Source organism: Bufo gargarizans, chromosome 1, assembly GCF_014858855.1.
Source record: "Bufo gargarizans isolate SCDJY-AF-19 chromosome 1, ASM1485885v1, whole genome shotgun sequence".
Taxonomy (NCBI): Eukaryota; Metazoa; Chordata; class Amphibia; order Anura; family Bufonidae; genus Bufo; species Bufo gargarizans.
In genome coordinates this window covers 159,598,605-159,621,818 of record NC_058080.1, presented here as the reverse complement: position 1 = coordinate 159,621,818, position 23,214 = coordinate 159,598,605, and the positions used below count along the sequence as shown (strand labels likewise).

At 40.4% G+C, this 23,214-nt stretch overlaps 1 protein-coding gene across 1 annotated transcript; it reads left to right on the top strand.

Annotated features, from left to right (window-relative positions):
- APELA (apelin receptor early endogenous ligand) lies at positions 1-22,778 on the top strand. The gene is made up of 3 exons (XM_044276830.1): positions 1-76; positions 6,848-6,937; positions 22,605-22,778. Exons 1-2 carry the CDS (start codon positions 1-3, stop codon positions 6,934-6,936), a joined length of 165 nt encoding a protein of 54 aa, XP_044132765.1. The 3' UTR covers position 6,937; positions 22,605-22,778.
- The last annotated feature ends 436 nt before the right edge of the window (positions 22,779-23,214 follow it).

Sequence of the window (23,214 nt, the reverse complement as noted above, 5' to 3'; positions counted from 1 at the left end):
ATGAAATTTCAGAAATTATTTTACATTCTATTTATTATTCTGATGGGTCTGCTCTTTATTCATGGACAGAGACCAGGTAAGAAAACTATTAAATTTTTATTTATTTTTTTATTTCTCCTTATCTATGATTTTTTTTTTTTACTTTGAATCATTCCTTTTTGTATTTGAAACTTTTACATTTTTTTTAAAGATAAGTCACCAGTATCTATGTATCATTCATCTGTACATTCATTGCTTTTGAAAAAAAAAACTAACTGAATGACTGAACAGTGATGTATAGATTTTGTGTCTGCAAATTATTATAAATTTTTATTTTATATATAGCTTTGCTACATTCAGTAGAGTTTATTCCATTGCTGGTTTTATAGATACCGTATATATTTTGCTTCTGGATACTAAATTTACATAGAATGGACCAGTTACATAGATTCATAGTATGCTACCTACTATAGTTTTCATTGCCATCATAATTTTATAGAAAGGCGTTAGAGGCATTATGCTGTTAATTACATATTTAATGTATAATCCTTTCAGACTATAACGAAAATATGGCAAAATGTAGCTTTATATGATGTAGGAAAAAATCAGAACATCATACAATGTTGAAACCTATGAGGAAAGAAGATAGATAGATAGATAGATATTATTAGGGGTCCATTATTGTGTATGAGCTTGGGCCCACCAGTGGATCCTCTGGTACTCTGGTGAGCCAGTCCGACCCTGCATAGGAGTATTAATTCTGGCACTGATATGTGTTTTTTTATGCCAGTAGTATTGTGTGAAAATACCCCTATGCACATCTATTTTTTTATGACAACCCTGACAAAACAGATTCATCTAACGTGTAGGTATAGAAGACCCCTCTGCTGGTTTTATAAATAGGTAGGTCAGCTAGACTTCTTAGGAAACCAATACAGGAAAATGCACATAGTCAAAATAATGATCCATATCTACCTGTAACCATCTTGGACAACCGCACACTACCTAACCACATGAAACGTACCGGTACAAAATATGAGCTACACTGAACAAGTAGTTCTGTCCAATTGGATTAGTACATCAATGACTTTCTCCTCAATAATGTAAGGTATAGATGTAGTGGGGCTGAGTTTGTAAATGCAGTAAACCATGGTGATATTATCTGGTCTTCAATAGAACTGATGAACAAATTTAACAGTAAATGACATATTCAGCACTGCTATGTATGTACATTGTATAGCACGCAAGACAAAACTATGGTGGAAGCATATGAAGCATTTAAGCCAGTCTTACATCCATGCTATATATTAGTGATATCCCTTATATACAGTGGCTCAGTACAATGACTGCACTCTGAATGAGCTTGGAGGTAGGAGTTTATAGAAGATTACAAGACTGTTCTCTATGATAAGTAAAGTACAGCCTGTCTCCTAACAAAGGTTCAGTAGAACACAAATGCATATAAAATGGTGACAGGGGCTCGGCACAATAGCAAGAAATCAGCATAGATTTAAATCAGCAGCTCAAAGAAGACCCTGTCCATATACTGCAGCCCACCTGGTCAATAAAGATCTATTGCACCTTCTTACAGTTTACAGAGAAGGCCCAGGGGAGGTTTATAACTATCCAATGCACATTTCTATTCATACTTGGTAGTGAAAGGCAGAAAAGAAGATGTTGGTCATCCATAAAGTGTAAAAAAAACTCCATAGGGATACATTACTCAGTGTTTTGTGTTGTACTGAAAAATATTTGTTAGCACCAATACCCTTTGAAAAACCTAATTTATGATGACATTTGATATTCGGTATCACAATGTAAAATATAGATAATGCTGTTTTGTATATGTTTCTGATAGTGTTTGGTTGTGTGTTAAAGGGGTTATCCCAATCTGGAATATTTATGGCATATTGACAGGCTATGCTATAAATGTCTAATAGTTGACCTATGGGGCAGGTCAAATCTCAAGAATAGAACGCTAAGTGAAAGGAGATTAAGCTGAACATGCGCAGCCATCCTCCATTCACTACTATGGGACTTTTGAAAATAGCCAAGTGCTGGTTTGGTTATTTTTGGAAGTCCCATAGCAGTTAATATAGGGGTGGAGGGTATATGTGTGGCTTCCTATCCATTTACTGCTGTAGGACTTCCAAAAACAACCAAGTGCACTTCCTCAGCTATTTTCAAGAAAGCACTGTAGCAGTGAATGTAGAGGATGCCACGCATGTGATGTGTGCTTTCCTTTCATGGCGAGGCCCCATTCTTGAGATAGGAGCAAATCCCAAAGATTGCACCTATTGGACATTTATTTTTCTTCCTTACATAGAAGAAACATATTCCACAAAGCATTAAAGACGTCATCATTACCATAACTTGCTCTCCTCAGAGGAGCTCACAGTCTAGATTGCCCATCAGCATGTTTTTGGAGTGTGGGAATCTTTTATGTATGAGTAGTCTGCCAGTTCATCCCAACATCAGATCTCAGGAGAATGAAGGATTGGCTATGCTGGATTTCAACATGCCCCATCCTTTGTTCCCACAGGAAAATGTGGCTGGCAGTGACTTATTGCCCTCGCTCCATTGAAAAAAACATGCATGCTTGGTTTATGGAGGAGTTGGGAGAAACAGCTTTTAACCAGGTGATATATCTCATGGGTGCTAGCTAAAGGCCTGTAGTAAAAATAGGTCTGATTGCATTTGTGGTGCCTACAAATTTTTGTGTGAAATTCAAACAAGAATGGCACTATAGCTAGGAACCACATAATCTACAATGTCCAAGTGACCTGCTTGACTGGTGTCATCAAGTACAGGTTGACCCCATCCCCCATGCCCTGGGGACAGTGTCTATAGGGGTAGTCACTAGTAACTACATGACTGTCACTATGTTTTTTCCACATAAGAGTGAATCAAAAAGATTAGGTAGGTAGAGACCTCTAATGCTAGAAAATATCTGTATATGAATCTCTTTGTGTGGAAACAAAAGGAAAACACTGGGCAAAACGGATAGCCTGATGGGATGGTACATGACACAAGTACAGTCCCTCAGACGCTGCCCTAGATATAATATCAGGAATCAGTTCTGTCTTCTGTCAGTTATTGGTAATATCCTACATCCACAGGCCAAAAACCCATAAGTCTTGTTACTTCTCACAATGGAGAGTTTGCTATAATTGTACCCAGTCTAGGAATAGAAAAACAAAGGGAGGCATTTATCAAGATCGGCATTTTCATCGCCTGCCGGAGAGGGCTCCAAATTTATGCAGAGGAGCATTCTTCTCATAGATTTTGTGCATCCTCCTTCTGGCCGTGCAACAGACTAAAATCTACTGCAGCCTCCTAACTGTTATAGATTTCTGTCTTATTTCACGCCATTCTGGCATGAATGCGAATAAATGTGTCTGGCCGGCTGGCCACGACCCCTCTTCTCGCCACTTCTGAGTGTGGGGACAGGGGGAAAAGTTGCAAATTTTGCTGCAAATATGGCGTGCACCAAAATTCAAATTTTTTTTTTATGCCACAATAGTGGCATAAATACCATAATAAATGTCCTCCAAAGGTCCTAAAAAGATACTTTTTTATTTTACAATAATTACATTTTATATACATAAAACATCAAAATCTCTGTAAAGCAATTTTACAGTGATTAACACTAATGACATATGAATTTGATATCAATGGGAGCTGCCAATCAGCTGCTTCCGGTTGAGTGTTGACCACGTGGACATTCAGGCAATTCCTAAATTCAGTGAATCAAATGATAGCACTTCAATCTGTTAATGCCATAAATTAGTTGAGGCCCAAACTCCCATCAGATGTGGTTGGAAAATCTACAGTAAGTGAATTTAAACATGCCTGAGATAAACACGTGTCTATCCTAAGACAGGTAATAAAATAGGGGCAGACTAGTTGGTCTTTTTCTGACGTCAATCTTCAATGTTTCTATGTAAATGCAAATCAGGGGAAATGTCTTTATGACAAGGTAGTGTGGCCCAGTAAAAGTGCACATAAGTAAGCTTAATTTAGGGAGACTTGTAAGTGATCCTTCATCTGCCTAGACTGCCAACCAAAGAGCCATGTCTAGGTTTGTCTACCCAGTAGGGGGATCCAGATTGCAAGTGGTGAGGAACCTAAGGGTTATGTCCTACACTGTCAGGAAGGACAGCGTACTAGGTCATTGCAACCTTAAAAATGCTTAAAGAGGACCTTTCATGGTCCAAACATTATAAACTATAGTAGTATCAGGATATGTAGGGCATAGTGCAGGGATCTAACTGCACTTACTATTTTTCTGGGCGCTGCTCCATTCACCCGTTGTGGCCCCCGTTGTATTCTCCCGCCTGATATGCAAATTGTATCATTGTTGCAATGAGGAGGAGACTGAGTCTTTCTCCGTGGCGTCTCCTTCTCCCTGGCTGTAGCGCTGTCCAGTGGCAGCAGAGAGCGTCACCGCCAGGGAGAGAAAACAAACTCACCTTCTCCCTGGCTAAAATTAGCATGCCAGGTGGGAGAATACAACGGGGGCCACAGCTGGCGAACGGAGCGGAGCCCAGAAAAACCGTAATTGCAGTTAGATCCCTGCACTATGCCCTACGTTTCCTGATACTTAGTTTATAATGTCTGGACCCATAAAAGGTCCTCTTTAAAAAAAAAAAACTATGTTGAAAAGTGAACAAACAGCAGGCATAAAAAAAAACATAAAAGCGTCCTGGTCTCTAAGCCCAGCATATTTGGCTAGCAATCTATCATAGGTAATTTCACTTTTATATTTCAGATTCTATGATCAACTTAGATATCTGATGGATTCTTGTACCACCAAAGAACCGTGTACTATAAAACAAGAAGTCTTGTATGGCCTCATTTATCTTGACCACAATGACATAAGAAATTAGGCAAAAAGCCTTTTGACAATTCTCATTAAAATGTATATACTTGTATGTAATAAACTGAATTCAGTCCTTTCTGTTAAGACTTTGTAACCTGATTATTGCCCTATGCCCCCTATTTGAATATAAATGCTGGCATGTGTGCATGGACCTCTGGTGGCAGTGCACCTGTTTACACTAATCTGAAAAAGCCCAATCTTGGCCATTTGAAATGTTCCAGAGGTAGGGCAAATTAGTTTACCATGCATGAGTTATTCCATGTTTAACACTGTGCAAGGCTATAGGTAAACATTCGATTTCAGTTACAATTACCACAAACAGATGTGACCATTTTACCACCATTCGTTACTAGCTATTCTCTATGCAATGGCCAGAAATTCTGGTAATTGTCCAAGGAAAGATCTTTTGTCCAAATGCAATCGCCCCACAATGCTTTAAAAAGAGAATGCAAATGAAACTATCTGAAAGAGTTCCCTCTGGACCATTTAACTCATGGTTGCTGATCAGTAGAAGAGTCAATTACTCTTATGTTTCTGCTTTTCTACTTACATACAAAAAGATTTTTCTAAAAATGTGAGAAATGGATGCAATCAGAGACCATTGTAAGTGTGTTTGGGGAAAATATCAATAAATGTCATCGGTTCATTCATGCTATATTGGAGACCAGGGATCAGCAACCTCCAGCTGTTCAGAAATTACTACTCCCAGAATGCTTCATTCAGTTCCATGGGAGTTAGAAGAGCAGCTGAGCATGTTTGCATGCTGGGAGTTGTAGTTTCACAGCAGCTGGAGTGCCGAAGGTTGCTGATCCCTGTTCTAGACTGTTGAAAGCATTCATACAAGTAATAATATAGTGACGCAGATGAACACAAACTATACACATCACTAGTGTTGAGCAAAGCATTCAAAGAGAAATGCGGTCCGAAGTTTAGGAAAACTTCGAATCGCAACGGATCCGAATTTCCTTGCGCTTTGTGGCAATGAATCAGTTTTCCTAAAATGGCGGCTGCACGTGTTACAAAGCGAAACTAAGTGTAAAGGAGACAAGCTCGAGAACATGAGATCTCCCAAAATGCAGTTAAGCCTACTTTCAGACTAGCGTTTTGGCTTTCCGTTTGTGAGATCCGTTCAGGGCTCTCACAGGCGGTCCAAAATGGATCAGTTTTGCCCTAATGCATTCTGAATGGAAAAGGATCTGCTCAGAACGCATCAGTTTGCCTCCGATCAGTCACCATTTCGCTCTGGATGCAGACACCAAAATGCTGCCTGCAGCGTTTTGCTGTCTTCCTGACGAAACTGAGCCAAACGGATCTGTCCTGGCACACAATGTAAGGCAATGGGGACGGATCCGTCACAATAGAATAGATCCCCCATTGACATTCAATGGTGTTCAGGACGGATCCGTCATGGCTATAGAAGACATAATACAACCAGATCCGTTCATGACGGATGCATGCGGTTGTATTATTGTAACGGAAGTGTTTTTGCAGATCCATGATGGATCCGCAAAAAAGCGCTAGTGTGAAAGTAGCCTAAGCCAGCCAAACCGCAGATATCATGGATTGTCACAGCCCTATAAAACCCTCATCCTCTGCGGTCTCCGCCATTGTCCTATGAGCTGAGCATAGGGAGAGACATGGCAAACACTCATGTGTTAGGGACAGTGTTGCTGAAAACGATTAATGGAAGAATTCAATATCAATAAGATGGAAGCCTTTATTATTCCAGTGCCCAGCATGCCAACCAATACCACCCAGTCTGCACCCCTTAGGGGGCCAGGTCTTAGTGCTAAATGTAATATTAATGAAATGTGGGAAAGTGTGTCAATGCTCCAAATACTTGACTATAGATCAGTTGATAATAATAATAATAATGAATATGACCCCAAAGCGCAGGACAGACAATCACAATGTGTCAAATTAATATTGCATATTTGTTCATCTTTGGTGAAATCATAAATTAAGAATTTTCATATTTTATTTCAGTAAACCAAGGTCAACGAAGAAGACCCCACAGACACAACTGTTTCCTGAAAAGGTGTATGCCTCTCCATTCCAGAGTACCCTTCCCCTGAGGTATTTATACAAGCTTTAGTTAACACCTACTACCAAAGGGTTGTTTTCACACTAGTCAAGGTTTTGAAATCGCTACCCTATGCCTGTACAGTTTCTAGAAGTTTCTTGTAAATCTGGTGGTTGCTGGTGAGAACGGTCTACATCAAGCAGTAGTTGGCCAGGATATGTTGTAGCGTCATCTTTGTTCCCGAGTATTGACTAATGTTCATCTATTTTACTGGACGTAGGTCTCAATGATTAAAGAGGTTGTCCACTTTCTGGTTACTGTTGACAATTGCGTTTGTAAGATGATTATATGGCGCTTACTAATGTTATTTTCTATATTTCACAAGGTATTACCCCTTGTTGGCCAAGTCTTTGTGCCTGTCCATACAGAGATCCTGTCCATAAGATGGCTGCTGATGAAGGGTTATTTGACTAGGCAAATCATCTCCATGTGACGTCTCTTCTGCTCAAATACATTGACCCTGGGTTTTCTGCTCTTAAAATGGTGGGAGTTTATTAAGATACACAGCACCTGCGCTAGAGAACACAATATGGAGGTGATCTGTCTGGTCACATGACCCTCCATCAGCAGCCATCTTAATGACAGGACCTCTGTGTTGACAACACAAAAGATTTACCTAACAAGAGGACAAGGCTTATTAAATATATCAAACGGTACAGAATATCAACAATGGCTATATTATCAATTGCGATACAGTTATTTTACATAAACATTGGTCACAATTAGTCAGAAAGTGGTCCACCCCTTTAAGGTCTATTTTCCAACAGAAAATGTGTACTATACAGTGAGGGTGCAGCCACACAATCAGGTTTCTGATGCAGTTTTGGAAACCAAAAACAGTAGTGAATAAAAAAAAATAAAAAAAAGAGAAGTCATATCTTCCCTTCATACTTTCTCTCCTTTTATGATGCACTACTGATTTGGTTTCCAAAACTGCATCAGGAATCCTGACCATGTGGCCATCCTCTAATAGCACTAAATGGAAAATGAGCTAAATACACATGAAAAAGCAAGAGAATAGCCATACTTTAAAAAAAAACATTGCTTCTATGGGAGAATTGTTCCATAATATGATGTTATACTATGGCACAAGTACTACCTACAGCTCAGAAGTAAAACTCTGTCATGTGCATGAAGCTTTATATTAATTTTCCTGGAAAGTCAATCACTTTGAGGGTTCCTTCTGACATTTGTGGAGCGTTCATTATATTCCTATAAAAAAATGACATGTTTAAGTGTTTCTGATGCAATACTGTGAATTTGCAGAGTATTACAGTGACAAGAATAAAATGAGTACTGCAAAAACATCCCAAAACATTATGTGTGGAACCGCCCTCAGGGTGGGTTTCACACATGACTTTTAATGCAGTTTAAGGGCTCGTCCACACAAACGTATTTTGCGTTCCGTATACGGGCCGTTTTCTGCGTTCTGCATACGGTCCATATACGGAACCATTAATTTCAATTGGTCCGCAAAAGATGTGGACAGCACTCTGTGTGCTGTCTGCATCTGTTGCTTTGTCCTGTGGCCCCGCAAAAATGATGAGTCCTGTCCTATTCTTGTCCGGACAAGAATAGGCATTTCTTTAATGGGCCTCCTGTTCCGTTCCGCAAATTGCGGAAGGCACACGGGCGGCATCCATGTTTTGCAGATACACAATTTGCGGACCGCAAAAAACGGCATTGTCGTGTGAACAAGCCCTAAAGGAGTGAATCTTTCCTATTTCCTGGCCCTCTCTTTAAACAGTATAATTGTATACAAACATGAATACACACAAAAATATTAACCCCTTCTACCACGGGCTAGTTTTCACCTTCCTGCCCAGGCCATTTTTTGAAAATCTGACATGGGTCACTTTATATGGTAATAACTTTGGAACGCTTTTATTTATCCAAGCCATTTTGAGATTGATTTCTATTGACACATTGTAATTCACGACAGTCATAAATTTGGGTCAATATATTTCACCTTTATTTATAAAAAAAAATCCCAATCTGACAAAAAAAATTAAATAATTAGCAATTTCTCAGCTTTTAAAACAGAAAGTGATACCTCATAAAATATTTATTACTTAACATTCCCCATATATCTACTTTATGTTTGCATCATTTTGTAAATGTCATTGTATTTTTTGGGGACATTAGAAGGCTTAGCATTTTAGAAGCAATTCTAAAATACATTTTTGAAAATTTCCAAAACTCACTATTTAAGGACCAGTTCAGGTCTGAAGTCACTTTGTGAGGCTTACATAATAGAAACCCCCCATAAATGACCCCATTGTAGAAACTACACCCCTCAAGTTACTTAAAACAGATTTTACAAACTTTGCTAACCCTTTAGGTGTTCCACAAGAATTAAAGGAAAATGGAAATTCAATTTCAAAATTTCACTTTTTTGGCAGATTTTCCATTTTAATCCATTTTTTCCTTTAACACATCGAGGGTTAACAGCCAAACAAAACTCAACATTTATTACCCTGATTCTGAGGTTTACAGAAACACCCCACATGTGATCGTAAACTGATGTAAGGGCGCACGGCAGGGAGCAGAAGGAAAGACTGCTGCATGGTTTTTGGAAGGCAAAATTTTGCTGGACTGGTTTTTAGACACCATGTCCCACTTGAAGCCCCCCTTATGCATCCCTTCAGTAGAAACGCCCAAAAGTGACCCCATTTTGGAAACTAGGGTAAAAGGTGACAGTTTTATTGGTACTATTTTCGAGTACATATGATTTTTAATTGCTCTATGTTACGTTTTTTGTGAGGCAAGGTAACCAAAAAATGGCTGTTTTGGCACTGTTTTTATTTTTTATAACGTTCATCTGACAGGTTAGATCATGTGCTATTGTTATAGAGCAGGTTGTTACGGACACGGTGATATCAAAAATGTCTACTTTGTTTGTTTGTTTGTTTGTTTCAGTTTTACATAAGGGCTGGTTCACACGAGCGGATGCCGTGCGTGACATCTGCTCCGTGAATGACAAGGCAAGACCCGATGCAGACTGCAGAAGCACGGAGCAGTAACATGACTGATAATGCTCCGTGCCTCTCTGTGACCTCTTTACTACGAAATCACAATGACAACTTTATCTCACCGTGATTTCGTAGTAAAGAGATCACAGAGAGGCACGGAGCATTATCAATCATGTTAATGCTCCGTGCCTCTGCAGTCTGCATCGGGTCTTGGCTGTCATTCACGGAGCGGATGTCACGCACGGCATCTGCTCGTGTGAAACAGCAATAATAAAGAATTTTTGAAAAAAAAAATGTTTTTGTGTCTCCATTTTCTGAACGCCATATTTTTTAAAAATTTTCTTCCGATCGTCTTGTGCAGGGGCTCATGTTTTGCAGGAAGAGATGACGTTTTTATTGGTACCATTTTTGGGTACATATGATTTTTTGATTATTCATTATTACACTTTATGAGGCAAGGTGACCAAAAAAAATGGTGGTTTTGGCACTGTTTTTACTTATTTATTTTTAAAGCGTTCAGGGGTCAGTCCATATGAAATTTTTATATAGGGCAGGACGTTATGGACGTTGCAATACCTAATATGTATACTTTCTCTTATTTATTTAAGTTTTACACAATAATAAAATTTTTGAAACAAAAATAAATTATGTATTAGTTTCTCCATAGTCTGAGAGACAGAGTTTTTTTATTTTTTGACCGATTGTCAAGGGGCCATACGCCTTTTTGATCGCTCAGTGTTGCAATTTTTGTGATGTAAGGTGACAAAAAATTGCTTTTTTTGGCATTGTTTTTAAATAATTTTTTTTACTGTGTTTACCAGAGGGGTTAAGTCATGTGATATTTTTATAGAGCTGATTGTTACGGACGTGGCAATATGTCCACTTTTTTTATTTATTTCACTTTAACACAGTAATTGCATTTTTGAAACAAAAATTATGTTTTAGTGTCTCCATGTTCTGAGAGCTATATTTTTTAAAAATTTTTGTGCGATTTTTTTATATAGGGGCTCTGTTCTGCGGGATGAGGTGACTTTTTTTTTTAGGACCATTTTGGGAGGCATATGCCTTTTTTATCGCTTGGTGTTGCACTTTTTGTGATGTAAGGTGACAAAAATAGCTTTTTTTAAACAGTTCTTATTTCTTTTATGGTGTTTATCGGACGGGGTGAATTATGTGATATATTTATAGAGACGGTCGTTACGGACGTGGCGATACCTAATATGTGTGTGTTTTTTTATTTTTTTCTATTTTCTAATACAAAATCAGTGGAAAGGGGCGTTTTTTTTCTTTTTTTTACTTTTGACTTTTTTTTTTGTCCCACTCTGGGACTTAAAGGGAACCTGTCACCGGGATTTTGTGTATAGAACTAAGGACATGGGTTGCTAGCTGGCCGCTAGCACATCCGCAATACCCAGTCCCCATAGCTCTGTGTGCTTTTATTGTGTAAAAAAAACTATTTGATACATATGCAAATTAACCTGAGATGAGTCCTGTCCCTTACTTATCTCACGTACAGGACTCATCTAAGGTTAATTTGCATATGTATCAAATTGGTTTTTTTACACAATAAAAGCACACATAGCTATGGAGACTGGGTATTGCGGATGTGCTAGCGGCCATCTAGCAACCCATATGCTCAGCTCTATACACAAAATCCAGGTGACAGGTTCCCTTTAACTTTTGGGGGTCTTATCCCCTCTGCAATGCATTACAATACATCTGTATTGTAATGCATTGCCTGTTAATGTATTACATTGAGTCATACACTAACAGGTTGCCTAGGAGACACAGCCTGAGGCTGGATCTCCTGGGCACCCATAGAAGGCAGGTCCTGATGCCATGCCAGGCATTGGGCAGCCTCTGCATGGCATCAGGCTGCCTTCTCACCCATCGGGTCCACACCACAGCAGTTCGGGGACTCGATGGGCTCCCTCACCCGCCGCAAATCCCCTCTATGCCGCGGTCAGTGCTGATCGCGGCATAGAAGGGGTCAATCCGCCAGCATCGGCTTCTACAGCTACACTATATCACTATCTAAACTACACTGAATATCTCCCCATAACTATCTGAATTATATATATATATATATATATATATAAGTTAACTGTCTAATGTAATACAACAACGCACAGAGCACAGCAAAGACGCTGCTGTCTCCTTCATAATTGCAATAAACTTTAGAAAATAGCTGCTGGGGAGGTTCTTATATAGTAAGGGGTAGGCAACTTTTCTATTGGTTGCTAGGGATGTTGCTAAGCTGTGACAAAGCCTTCTTCATCACAAGCTAGAAGAAGGGAGGGATGATCACCTGATGTATACTGTGTTTAAAAAATAAATAAAATGAAAATTAGATTTTACAAATTTTACGAATATATAGCGCTATATTATAAATATTCGCGAATTCTCGAAGTGACGATATTTGCGATTAAAATTCGCTATTCGAATATTCGCGTTCAACACTAATGAATATATATCAGGCCTATGGTATTTGCCAATTTGAATAAGAGAGGTTACGACCTGCTTTTAATTAGATTATTTGATTACTTGAAGTTTCATTTAAACAGAAGCATATGTATTCTCTAAGGTAATCTGTAATGGCCCGTACGCTACTTCCACATTCAGTATGTACATCTACGTAATAAATGTTGAAGCTCTCGGAGCCCAGTATTACATAGGCAAGAGTACAATTCATTGATCCAGTAGTGTCACCGTAATCTATATTAAGGTCACATTTAGGGATGAGTGAATCGACTTCGGATGAAACATCCAAAATCGCTTCGCTCATTCTTAATTACATTAATGTTATGCAGCCGGATACGACAATTCTAGAAAATGTTTTCATCCATAGACAGTAATATTAGTGATATGAAGCCACCCATAGACTAAACTTGATGCTGGTATAAAACCAACATTTTTAGCTAAATATGATGACAGTAGAATGAGCACGGGGGCTCCCAGCCCACATGGGGGAAAATAGATTGCATGATTTTGTCTTCTACCTAAGATGGATGGTACCAGAGAAGTCTTACAGCTGCCTCTTTTCCCCTCAGCTAAACTTAAAGGGAACCTGTCATGTGGATATTTAATTATAATCTAACTAATTATATACAATCATTAACTACTAAAAAGTACCTTAGATGTATTCACTTACTGGTGTGACAGAGGGTTACCTCATAATATACACACAAAGATGCCACATGCCGCATGCTAATGATCTGATTTGAGTCCAGCGTGATGTCATTGAGTCCAACGTATATTTAATTCAGAGCTATAGCCACTCCCCTGCCCACCTGCTTGACTGGGTCAATTAAAGAAAGTGACCCAGCATTTTGCTAAGAGAATCAGTCACTTATTTATGTTGCCCTTAGTTAGGACACCATAAAACTGGTGACAGGTTCCCTTTAAGTGGAGATTTTTGGGAGCGATAATTTTCCAGCAGTAATATTATGTCAGCAGAATGCTTTATAATTTACATCCTATTGCACGCAATATTTTATATGTAAAAAGATTAACTAGTACGCTCTATGAACTTTTTCTTATATGACAATTCACATCCATTTGAATTGCTCTACAAACATCATATAGTGCCTCATTCACACGTCAGTGTTCGGTCAGTGATTTCCATCAGTGATTGTGAGCCAAAACCAGGTGCGGCTCTAAACACAGAACAGTTATAGATCTTTCCCTTAGGCCTCATGCACACGGCCTTGTTTGGGTCCTCAGATGCGTCCCCAATCACTTCAATGGAGTGGGGCCGCACTCCGTGTGCTGTCTGCATCCATTGCACCGTTCCGTTGCCCCGCAAAAAAAATAGCATGTCCTTTTCTTGTCCGTTTTGCGGACAAGAATAGGCATTTCTACAATGGGCTGCCCTTTCGGTTCCACAAATTGCGGGAGGCACACGGGCGGCTTCTATTTTTTGTGCATCCGCGGTTTGGGGACCACAAAAAACGGAACGGTCGTGTACATGAGGCCTTATACCTAATGTCTGTGGAGGCTCCAATCTGGTTTTGGCTCACAATCACTGATGGAAATCAATGACCAAAATAACTGAACTAAAAAACTGTTCTTAATGCATGGCCCTTGGTCGTGAAGATAACTTCAGACATCATGAATGATGCAAAATTTATTTGACTTGTAAAAGTTAAGAGGTTTTAGGGGCACATCATTTGTTTTAAAAAATTGAAAAGAAGCATTATTCACCTCCACAGATTGCTTTCCACTGACTTTCCAATACTGCTTCGGTCTCTGATGCTTCCCACTTCCCGTCACAGCTCAATGTGCTGGAAATACCAAGAAAAGGCCAAATCAGCCAATCAATGGCCTCAGTGGTGACCCGCCTCAGCCAGTGATTGGCTGAGTGTGCCTTTTATGACATTATTGTTGTGCCGAGCCAGGACAGGATTAATGGAGGAGAATATATTTCCATTAAAACAAAAATGTCCAGAGAAACCCTTTTACTGATAAATTCAGTTTTGCTACATCTATTACATTACCGTGATGGCCAGAGTTCAAATATGTAATGACATTTCAAAACATTTGGCTAGTACACAGATTTCCATTTTAGTAATAAATAACACAATGAGGGACATTTATCAAAAATGTTCTGCCACTATAGTGGCGTTTAAAGGTTTTGAATTATGGTGCGCAACCTATTTTCACCCAAATTTGTGACTTTTTGAGTTTCTTGCTCGTGTCAAGAAAAGAGGTACAATTAGTGTAAGAGGGGAGGAGAGAGCCTACACCAGAGTTTCTGGGGCATGGACTGCTAGAGATTCACCTTATTTATTAAGAGGTACAATTAGTGTAAGGGGGAGGGGAGAGCCTACACCAGAGTTTCTGGGGCATGGACTGCTAGAGATTCACCTTATTTATTAAGAGGTACAATTAGTGTAAGGGGGAGGGGAGAGCCTACACCAGAGTTTCTGGGGCATGGACTGCTAGAGATTCACCTTATTTATTAAGAGGTACCAGCCTCTTAATTAATTAGGCGCATCTTACTCCAGTGCGCAAGGGACGAAGACCTTGATCTTGACAAATCTCCCCCAATGAGCTATTGCCAAGACTTTGGCTTAGGCTACTTTCACACTAGCGTTCGATCGGATCCGTTCTGAACGGATCCGATCATATTAATGCAGACGGAGGCTCCGTTCAGTACGGATCCGTCTGCATTAATAACTTAGAAAAAATTCTAAGTGTGAAAGCAGCCTGAGCGGATCCGTTCAGACTTTCAATGTAAAGTCAATGGGGGACGGATCCGCTTGAAGATTGAGCCATATGGTGACATCTTCAAGCGGATCCGTTCCCATTGACTTACATTGTAAGTCTGAACGGATCCGCTCGCCTCCGCACGGCCAGGCGGACAGCTGAACGCTGCAAGCAGCGTTCAGCTGTCCGCCTGTCCGTGCGGAGGCGAGCGGAGGCTGAACGCCGCCAGACTGATGCAGTCTGAGCGGATCCGCTCCATTCAGACTGCATCAGGGCTGGACGGAGGCGTTCGGGTCCGCTCGTGAGCTCCTTCAAACGGAGCTCACGAGCGGACCGACGAACGCTAGTGTGAAAGGAGCCTTAATCTAAAAAAAATCCCATTAAAAGAAGACCTGTTATTTCTCCTGACATGTCTCTTAGGCTGGTTTCACATGAGTGAGTTCAATGCATTGATTTGCTATTCTCCCTCATGTGAATCCAGCCTAAAACTGACATGTCAGAAGAGGTGACAGGTCCTCTGTAAATTGTGATAAAGTGAATGTGATAAAAAAAAAAAAGTGAAGATAACAATAGAGGGCTTGTTTGCTCTAATATTAGATAGGTAATTATTCAGGCTGATTAATACTACAACAAGATAGTCAGCCTGGGTTCAAAGTGCAGCAACAACAGGATCTTCACTAATGCATTATGTACAATGCTAGCCTTTTAGGCCAGTCCGATTGTAGCATAAGAGCAATGTCCTGATATAAAATGAGTTGTGTCACTTCAGCAAATGGGATTTATCATGTAGAGAAAGTTAATACAAGGCACTTACTAATGTATTGTGATTGTCCATATTGCTTCCTTTGCTGGCTTGATTTATTTTTCCATTACATTATACACCACTCATATCCAGGGGTTACAACCAGCAGTGGTGGTTGTGCTTGCACACTATAGGAAAATGCACCAGCCTCTTTGGTGGCTGGGACCGTGGAAGCATACACAGGCACACATGCGCAGCAGATTCTTCTCCAGCCACTCGTATCTGCGATACAGCGGTGGCCATAACCCCTGGATACGGGCAGTGTATAATGTGATGGAAAAAGGAATCAAGCCAGCAAGTAGGCAATATGGATAATACAAATACATTAGTAAGTGCCTATTATTAACTTTCTCTACATGATAAATGCTATTTGCTGAAATGAGACAACCCCTTTAACTGTTTATGACCACAAGGGTTTTAAAACATGACATATTTACCACTATAGTTTTTAATGGGAAGCGTCTCTTAAAAACGTTTCACGTTAGTGCATTTACTTAAAGGGGTTGTCCATGAGTTTAACATTTACTTAAAGAGGACCTTTCATTACGATAAAAAAATCTAAACTTAGTATACAGACATGGAGAGCGGCACCCAGGGATCTCCTTGCACTTACTATTATCCCTGGGCGCCGCTCTGTTCTCTCTGTATAGGCTCCGGTATCTTCAGATTTTTGGCTCAACTGGGAGGAGCCTGCTCTTGTTCTCCTGGGCGTCTCCCTCTCCCAGGCTGTAGCGCTGGCCAATCGCAGCGCTCAGCTCACAGCCTGAGAGGTTTTTTTCTCCCAGGCTATGAGCTGAGTGCTGCGATTGGGAGACGCCCAGGAGAACAAGAGCAGGCTCCTCCCAGTTGAGCCGAAAATCTGAAGATACCGGAGCCTATACCGAGAGAACGGAGCGGCGCCCAGGGATAATAGTAAGTGCAGGTAGGTCCCTGGGCGCTGCTCTCCATGTCAGCATACTTAGTTTAGATTTTTCTTTTATTGTAATGAAAGGTCCTCTTTAAAGGGGTTGTCCATGAGTTTAAAAAGTTTGTCAGAAATATAAAAACTAACCATTACTCAACTGTTGCTCAGTGGCTCAAAAATGATGGAATTTTACAAAAAAAAAATTGTGAAACCACCCTAAATGCAATGTAAGGATTGGAGAAGAGATATAATGTTAATTCCCAACCTAGTGAAAATGAGAACATTTATTATCTAACTAAAGAGGAATCCTCATTCAATTCGGAGTTTATAAATTGAATGAGGACAGGGTCACACAAATACGAAAACAGGATGATACCAATAGTTCCAGCGCCAAATGGGGTACTTAATAATACATTGAAATTCAGCTTTTATTTTTAAGGCATCCATTTATAATGTACCTTCACAGGAACCTAAGGCCATCATTCTGACCCTTACAGACGCCCAAACTTCAGTGCGGTTTGGTTTCTGAATTGAAGTTGAGTTGGTGGATTCATTCTAATCCCTAATGGGAACATGTCCACATGACAAAAGAACCACATGATTAAGTAAAATTGGACTCCTGGGAAGTCTGAGCTCAGGAAAAGGCTCCAAATGATGAATGTGGGCAGGTCAGGAGCACATAAATACCAGCACCTTGTCACAGAGGTTGTTAAGTGGTGGTATTGTCCCAGACATCTAATCCTGCCATCGTTTTACACAGGCTTACAAACTGAGCATCATTTGCACATTTACCAGTTAGATGAACACGCACAATAGAAATAATGAGGCGTCCACATGACAGACGTAAACAGGTTATGAGGAGCAGACTGCAAAAATACTACAGTCTGCAACCTCTGCGAGGAAAATCTGGGATTGCGTTCCAAACACAGCAAGTCAAACATCTACAGATGTATAAAGACTGGACTTATTCTAGTTTTCTAATGTTCATCATGATAATACGTACAAGGTTCACCTGCATTCCTGTGTAAAGCCACTGATAACACATTGTGATATTATAAAAGGAAGTGTTAAACATAATGACGCCCATACACATTCAGCTTACAGCTATCTTTCTTGACTCCAGACACATGGTCCATCAGATTTAGGGGTGTTCACAAGACCATGTGAAGCCTGTGCCCGTGCTGTGGACCGCAAATTGCGGGCCGCTAAGCACGGGCACCTGCCGTGTGGCAGCCGCATAAGGATCGCAGCCCCATTCACTTGAATGGGTCCGCGATCCCTCCATTCCGCAAAAAGATCTTTTTGCCGTGCGGAAGCGCGGAACGGAACCTCAGAAAGCACTCCATAGTGTTCCGTTCCATGGTTCCGTTCCACACCATTCCGCATCTCCGGATTTGCAGACCCATTAGAAATGAATGGGTCCGCATCTGCGATGCGGAATGGCCACTGAATGGGACACGTGTATTACGGATCCACAAATGCGGCACGCAATACGGGCACGGGCTTCACGCGGTCGTGTGAATGAGCCCTTAAAGTGATTTTGACAGAAAGTGCAGTCTACATTATTTTTGCTGCCAAGAATATTGGAACCCCAGCAGACGTCAAAGTCAAAACTTCTTGGTGTCTGAAAACTGTCAGGGCTCTAATATAATTGGGTAGTCTTACATACACAATTTATCCACAATATCCAACAATGAAAAGTACAAAGGAAAGACTAAAGGCCCATTTACATGGGCCAATGATAGGGGCAATTATAAGGAAGGAAAATTTCTAGGTATGCTCATTCCGGATAACTGCCCTGTGTAAAGGTGCTGCCAATCACCCGATGAACGAGCAAAAGCTTGTTCATTGGGTGAAGGCATAGCTGATGTGGTCTTCTAAAGCTTAACTTCTTGGCAGCAGAACTAAAGAGCAATCTGCTGCACAGAATTAATGAGGATGGGCAATCGCAGCAGTGATCTCTTGTCCCCATAGAGCAGAGGTGATTGCTGCATGTATATGCTGCTCTCACCTCCTCTGACAAGCAGGCAATTATCAGGCATGTATGGATCAATCCTGATAACTGCCTACTGTAATGGGCTGTGTAAGGGCTCTAAAGGAACTTCACATGCAGTGTATTCATTTGCAGATTCTGCTCTAAAAATTCAAAACAAAGTACAGTCTGAAGAAATTTTCCTAAAGATTACACAGCTTTTTGCTGAAAATTTGCCTACTTATGCCAGTTTAACTAAAGTGTAATATGGATGCCTATCTGTGCCTGTATTACAAAAACAAGTCCAACCCTGTCTGCAGGTTTAATGACCCAAACTAACAGGAACATAGATCTTAAAGATGCTGATAGTTTAGGTCATTAGACCGCCAGTCAGGCTGGGACTTGTTTCTGTAATACGGGCGCAATAATGCACCCATATCACACTCACATGGAACTGGTAAGGTAACGTTGCTATTCACATGCCTGGAAAACATGTGACAACAAGGTGATAGAAATACTACTCATGAACCACCTTCCCCATAAACACATACAACTGTAAGCAGGGCCGGTGCTACCATAAGGCAGACCAAGCGGCCGCCTTAGGGCGCACCCTGGGGGAGGGCGGAAAAATGTGACATGGAGGGGGAGAAATGTGACATGGGGGACTGATGGCTGGGGGCTGATGTCTGACATGGGGTTCTGATCTGAGGTCTGATTAACATTGGGGGTCTGATTGGGGCTGTGAGCTGAGGTCTGATTAACATTGGGGGTCTGATTGCTGGTCTGACCTGAGGTGTAATGGAAAATATTTTTTTCTTATTATCCTCCTCTAAAACCTAGGTGTGTCTTAGAGGGCGAAAAATATGGTCCTTATACCAGCCATTGTTTGAAGCAGAGAGGAGAAGCGTGGGGGGGGGGGGGGGGCACCAAAATGTAGCTTCGCTTGTGTTGGCACAAATCCTTGCACCGGCCCTGACTGTAAGAAATGCTCCAGCCCTTAAAGAGATCTCAGTGAACTGACAGTGTTTTACACTAATGAACTAGGTCTGGAGATAGAGATCAGAAAAGCACAAAATATTTTTAGATCAGCTCCCCAACAACATAGTAACATGATATCTAGAGTTTCCTTCACCCACAGAAAGATATTTTTTCCCTCTTTACACCAGATGTAAAAGTTTATGCCGTGTTCGATCATCATTCAAAGTGAAATATGTTATTTAGCCAAGAAGGAATGGCTAAATAATTGTTGTGAAATAAGTCAGATCTTTATCTCCAAATTATCCCAAGACAAATTAGCATGGTACATTCTCCCAGCATGTGTTCAGTTGTAAAAAGATCAATTTTGGGAACATGTTCGATGCCAGAGCTTATGAGCACATTAATCACAAGGTAGGACTGAGTAGAGAGAGGGAGGTCATCAAGGAAGGCATTCCAGAGGGCTTGGACTTATGAAGCTAAGACCCATTCCAACATACACCACCACTTATATACTCAAAAATACATGATGAAATAATCAAATCTTCATTTAAAAAAATAAAAATAAAGCAATGTGTAAAAAAAATAAGCAGTATTTAAAAAGGACAGAATCATGCCAGAAAATCAACTCCGTGTAATGATCAGTGGGGGTCAGACCGCTGGAGCCGGAGCCTTTCAGGAGAACTGGGTCCCATGGTCTCCTGTTTGATTGAAGCAGCAGACAAGCATATGCGCTGCCACTCTATTTAGCTCTATGAGGCTGCCGGAGATAGCCAAAGGCTTGAATTTAGCAATCTCAGGCCATCACAAAGTGCTGAATGGAGCAGCGGACAAACACCATGCTCCATTCAGGTCTTTGTGGCTGCCAGAGATAGTCAAGCGCTTGAACTCGTCTATCTCCACCACTCACAGAGTTGAATGGCGTGAAGGACACAGGTTTGTCTGCAGCTCCATTCAAACGGGGGAACACAGGACCCCATTCTCGTGATTGGTAGGGGACCCCAGTGTTCAGACTCCTGCCGATCAGACACTTGTCCCCTATCCTGTGTATAGGGGATAAGGTATTATAATGGGACAACTCCTTGTTTAAAGGGCTTGCTGAGATTAGAAAGGACTGCTTTTTACCAAGGAACAGTGTCACACTTTGCAACATCTAGTATTGCAACTCAGAACAGAGTTGGAATACCAGACACAGCTTATGGACTAGATTTAAGAATGATCTGTGAAATCAATGGTTTAGTCTCACTGTTAATTACCAGTAAAAATTTTACAAGTTTCAGTTGCTCTTCATTATATTTTTTTTAAACACAACAGTCAATGCTAACAAAGTTCATTTTTGTTGTCTGTCAAAAAGGAGCAAGTGACAGAATAAAAAATTCTAATTGGTAAGATACTGATTTTAGACTGCAGTACTCTGGTGGCTTTTCATAGTGGACAGTAAAGGTGGCCATACATATTAACGTTGACCAAACCAGCTGACCATTTAATGTGTACGGGGTCCTTCAACTGCTGGTTTCAGGGTGAGAAGATCAGGGAGCAGATTACTCCCCATTTCTATTGAGAACACCCAAGTGTGCAAGAGTATGGGGGGGGGGGGGGGGGGGTGAGTTGGGAGAGAATGCTGTTGGCTGAATAAGCTTCTGGCCAACAGCTAATGTGTATGGCCAGCCGAAGTAAAAAAAAGAAATACATCCTTGTGCATGATAACAAATCACTGCTCTCTACTCTGTCAGCACTAGTTCAGAAAGCAGAATTAGCATGTGACATTATCATGTGAGTGGAGTACTCTAGGCACCAGATCAAGTGATACATTATAGCAATGGATCGAAAAGATAGTACTCTGTTTGTTAAATATCAAGACCACTAATTGACTGATACTGTGTCTATTAAAACATTACTATCTCAAGGGCTTCCGCAATCCTATTGAAGCTCTGAAAGAGATGATGAATGAGTTACCTGATAATTTGACTGATTTCAACCAAAAAATATTTGCCCTCAGCCCCCACTGAGGTGAAGCAGGGCAACATTGTATCAGTTGCGTATAAGGGTATTTAACTTGCACTGTAAACTTACCGCCCCATTAGGCCAAATAAAATAGCCTGCAGAAAGAAATCATTGTTTGTCTAAGACCTATTGTCTGTATTTATCAGCTACTTTGTAAAGGCAGTATCTTAAAGAATGTGGCAAAGAAAGTCTAGAGGAGATGACCTAAGAGCCAACAAAATAAATAGCACAAAATATAGCCAATGACATAAACTTGATATTTTAAATCATAGATTTGTACCAACATCCCCACGACCAAAATAAACCCAATACACCAACATAGATATTGTAAAAAAGTTTTTAAAAAAATGTTATCTGACTGAGGACTTTATTGAAAAGTTCAGACTTTTCATGGAAATGTTCCATTTTTAATACATGATGTTGTATTTTAAACCATAAAGCATTATAAAAAGAGTTGCATGTTGGCAATGGACCTTCATAAGAAAAAAATGGACCTTAAGAACAAGTGTTGGACTGGGGTTCCTTGGGCCCAACAGAGGAATTTATTCTTGAGGCCCAACCCTTATATCATCAATAAAGTTTAATAGGTTTTGAATCAAAGAAATAGATCTTGGTGGCAAATGATTGGCTCCAAAGGCAGCCAAATGATTTTTATTCTCCTGGATCTTTGGGGCCTACTATGGTTCAAAGCTGAAGGATGCTCTGCTAGGCCAATCAGACCCTGATAAGAATCCCCAAAGGACTTACGTGAAACAGATCATCTTTATTTCCTTATAGAGCATACTTACAATGCATATATAATGATTCTCATATGTCTTTTTAGGTTGGAAGGCTGTGGAAATTCAGAGAAGATGAAATATAACCACAGGACATTGTATTATTTATAAAAAAAAACACGATTCTGTGCATAAAAATATGTCCATGAATTGGGGTCATCCTGTGTGGAAGATGGACAGAGGGCAGCAATGTTTAAGAGAGCCGAAAGCATTGAACTGAAGCAAAACCTACTCCACCTCTCATCTCACAGCATGAAGAACCATCTCAATGACAAAAAGGCGCAGCTATCATGGCTACACAAACCAAGGAAAAAATGCTGATTAAATGGAGTATACATTCATGAGGACTTGTTGTTTCTTCAAGAGACCGGCGCATGCATGTTCTACAGTACAGTATTCAGCAAAACAATGCCTATAGATTTCCTCTGCCTTCATGGACCAATGCTTCTTATTGTTCCAGCCCATGTTTTGGACTATTTGGGTATACATGTTGCACAGTACCTACAAGATGCCATCTTGAGTCATGCCAGTTCTCCAGGAGTACACAGGATTTAATAGTTCACACAGTGCAATATTTAATACATATACAGTATATAAGTAGAGGGAATTTATTTCATATAGCTGTATCTCACTTTTGCTACATTGTAAAATTGTATA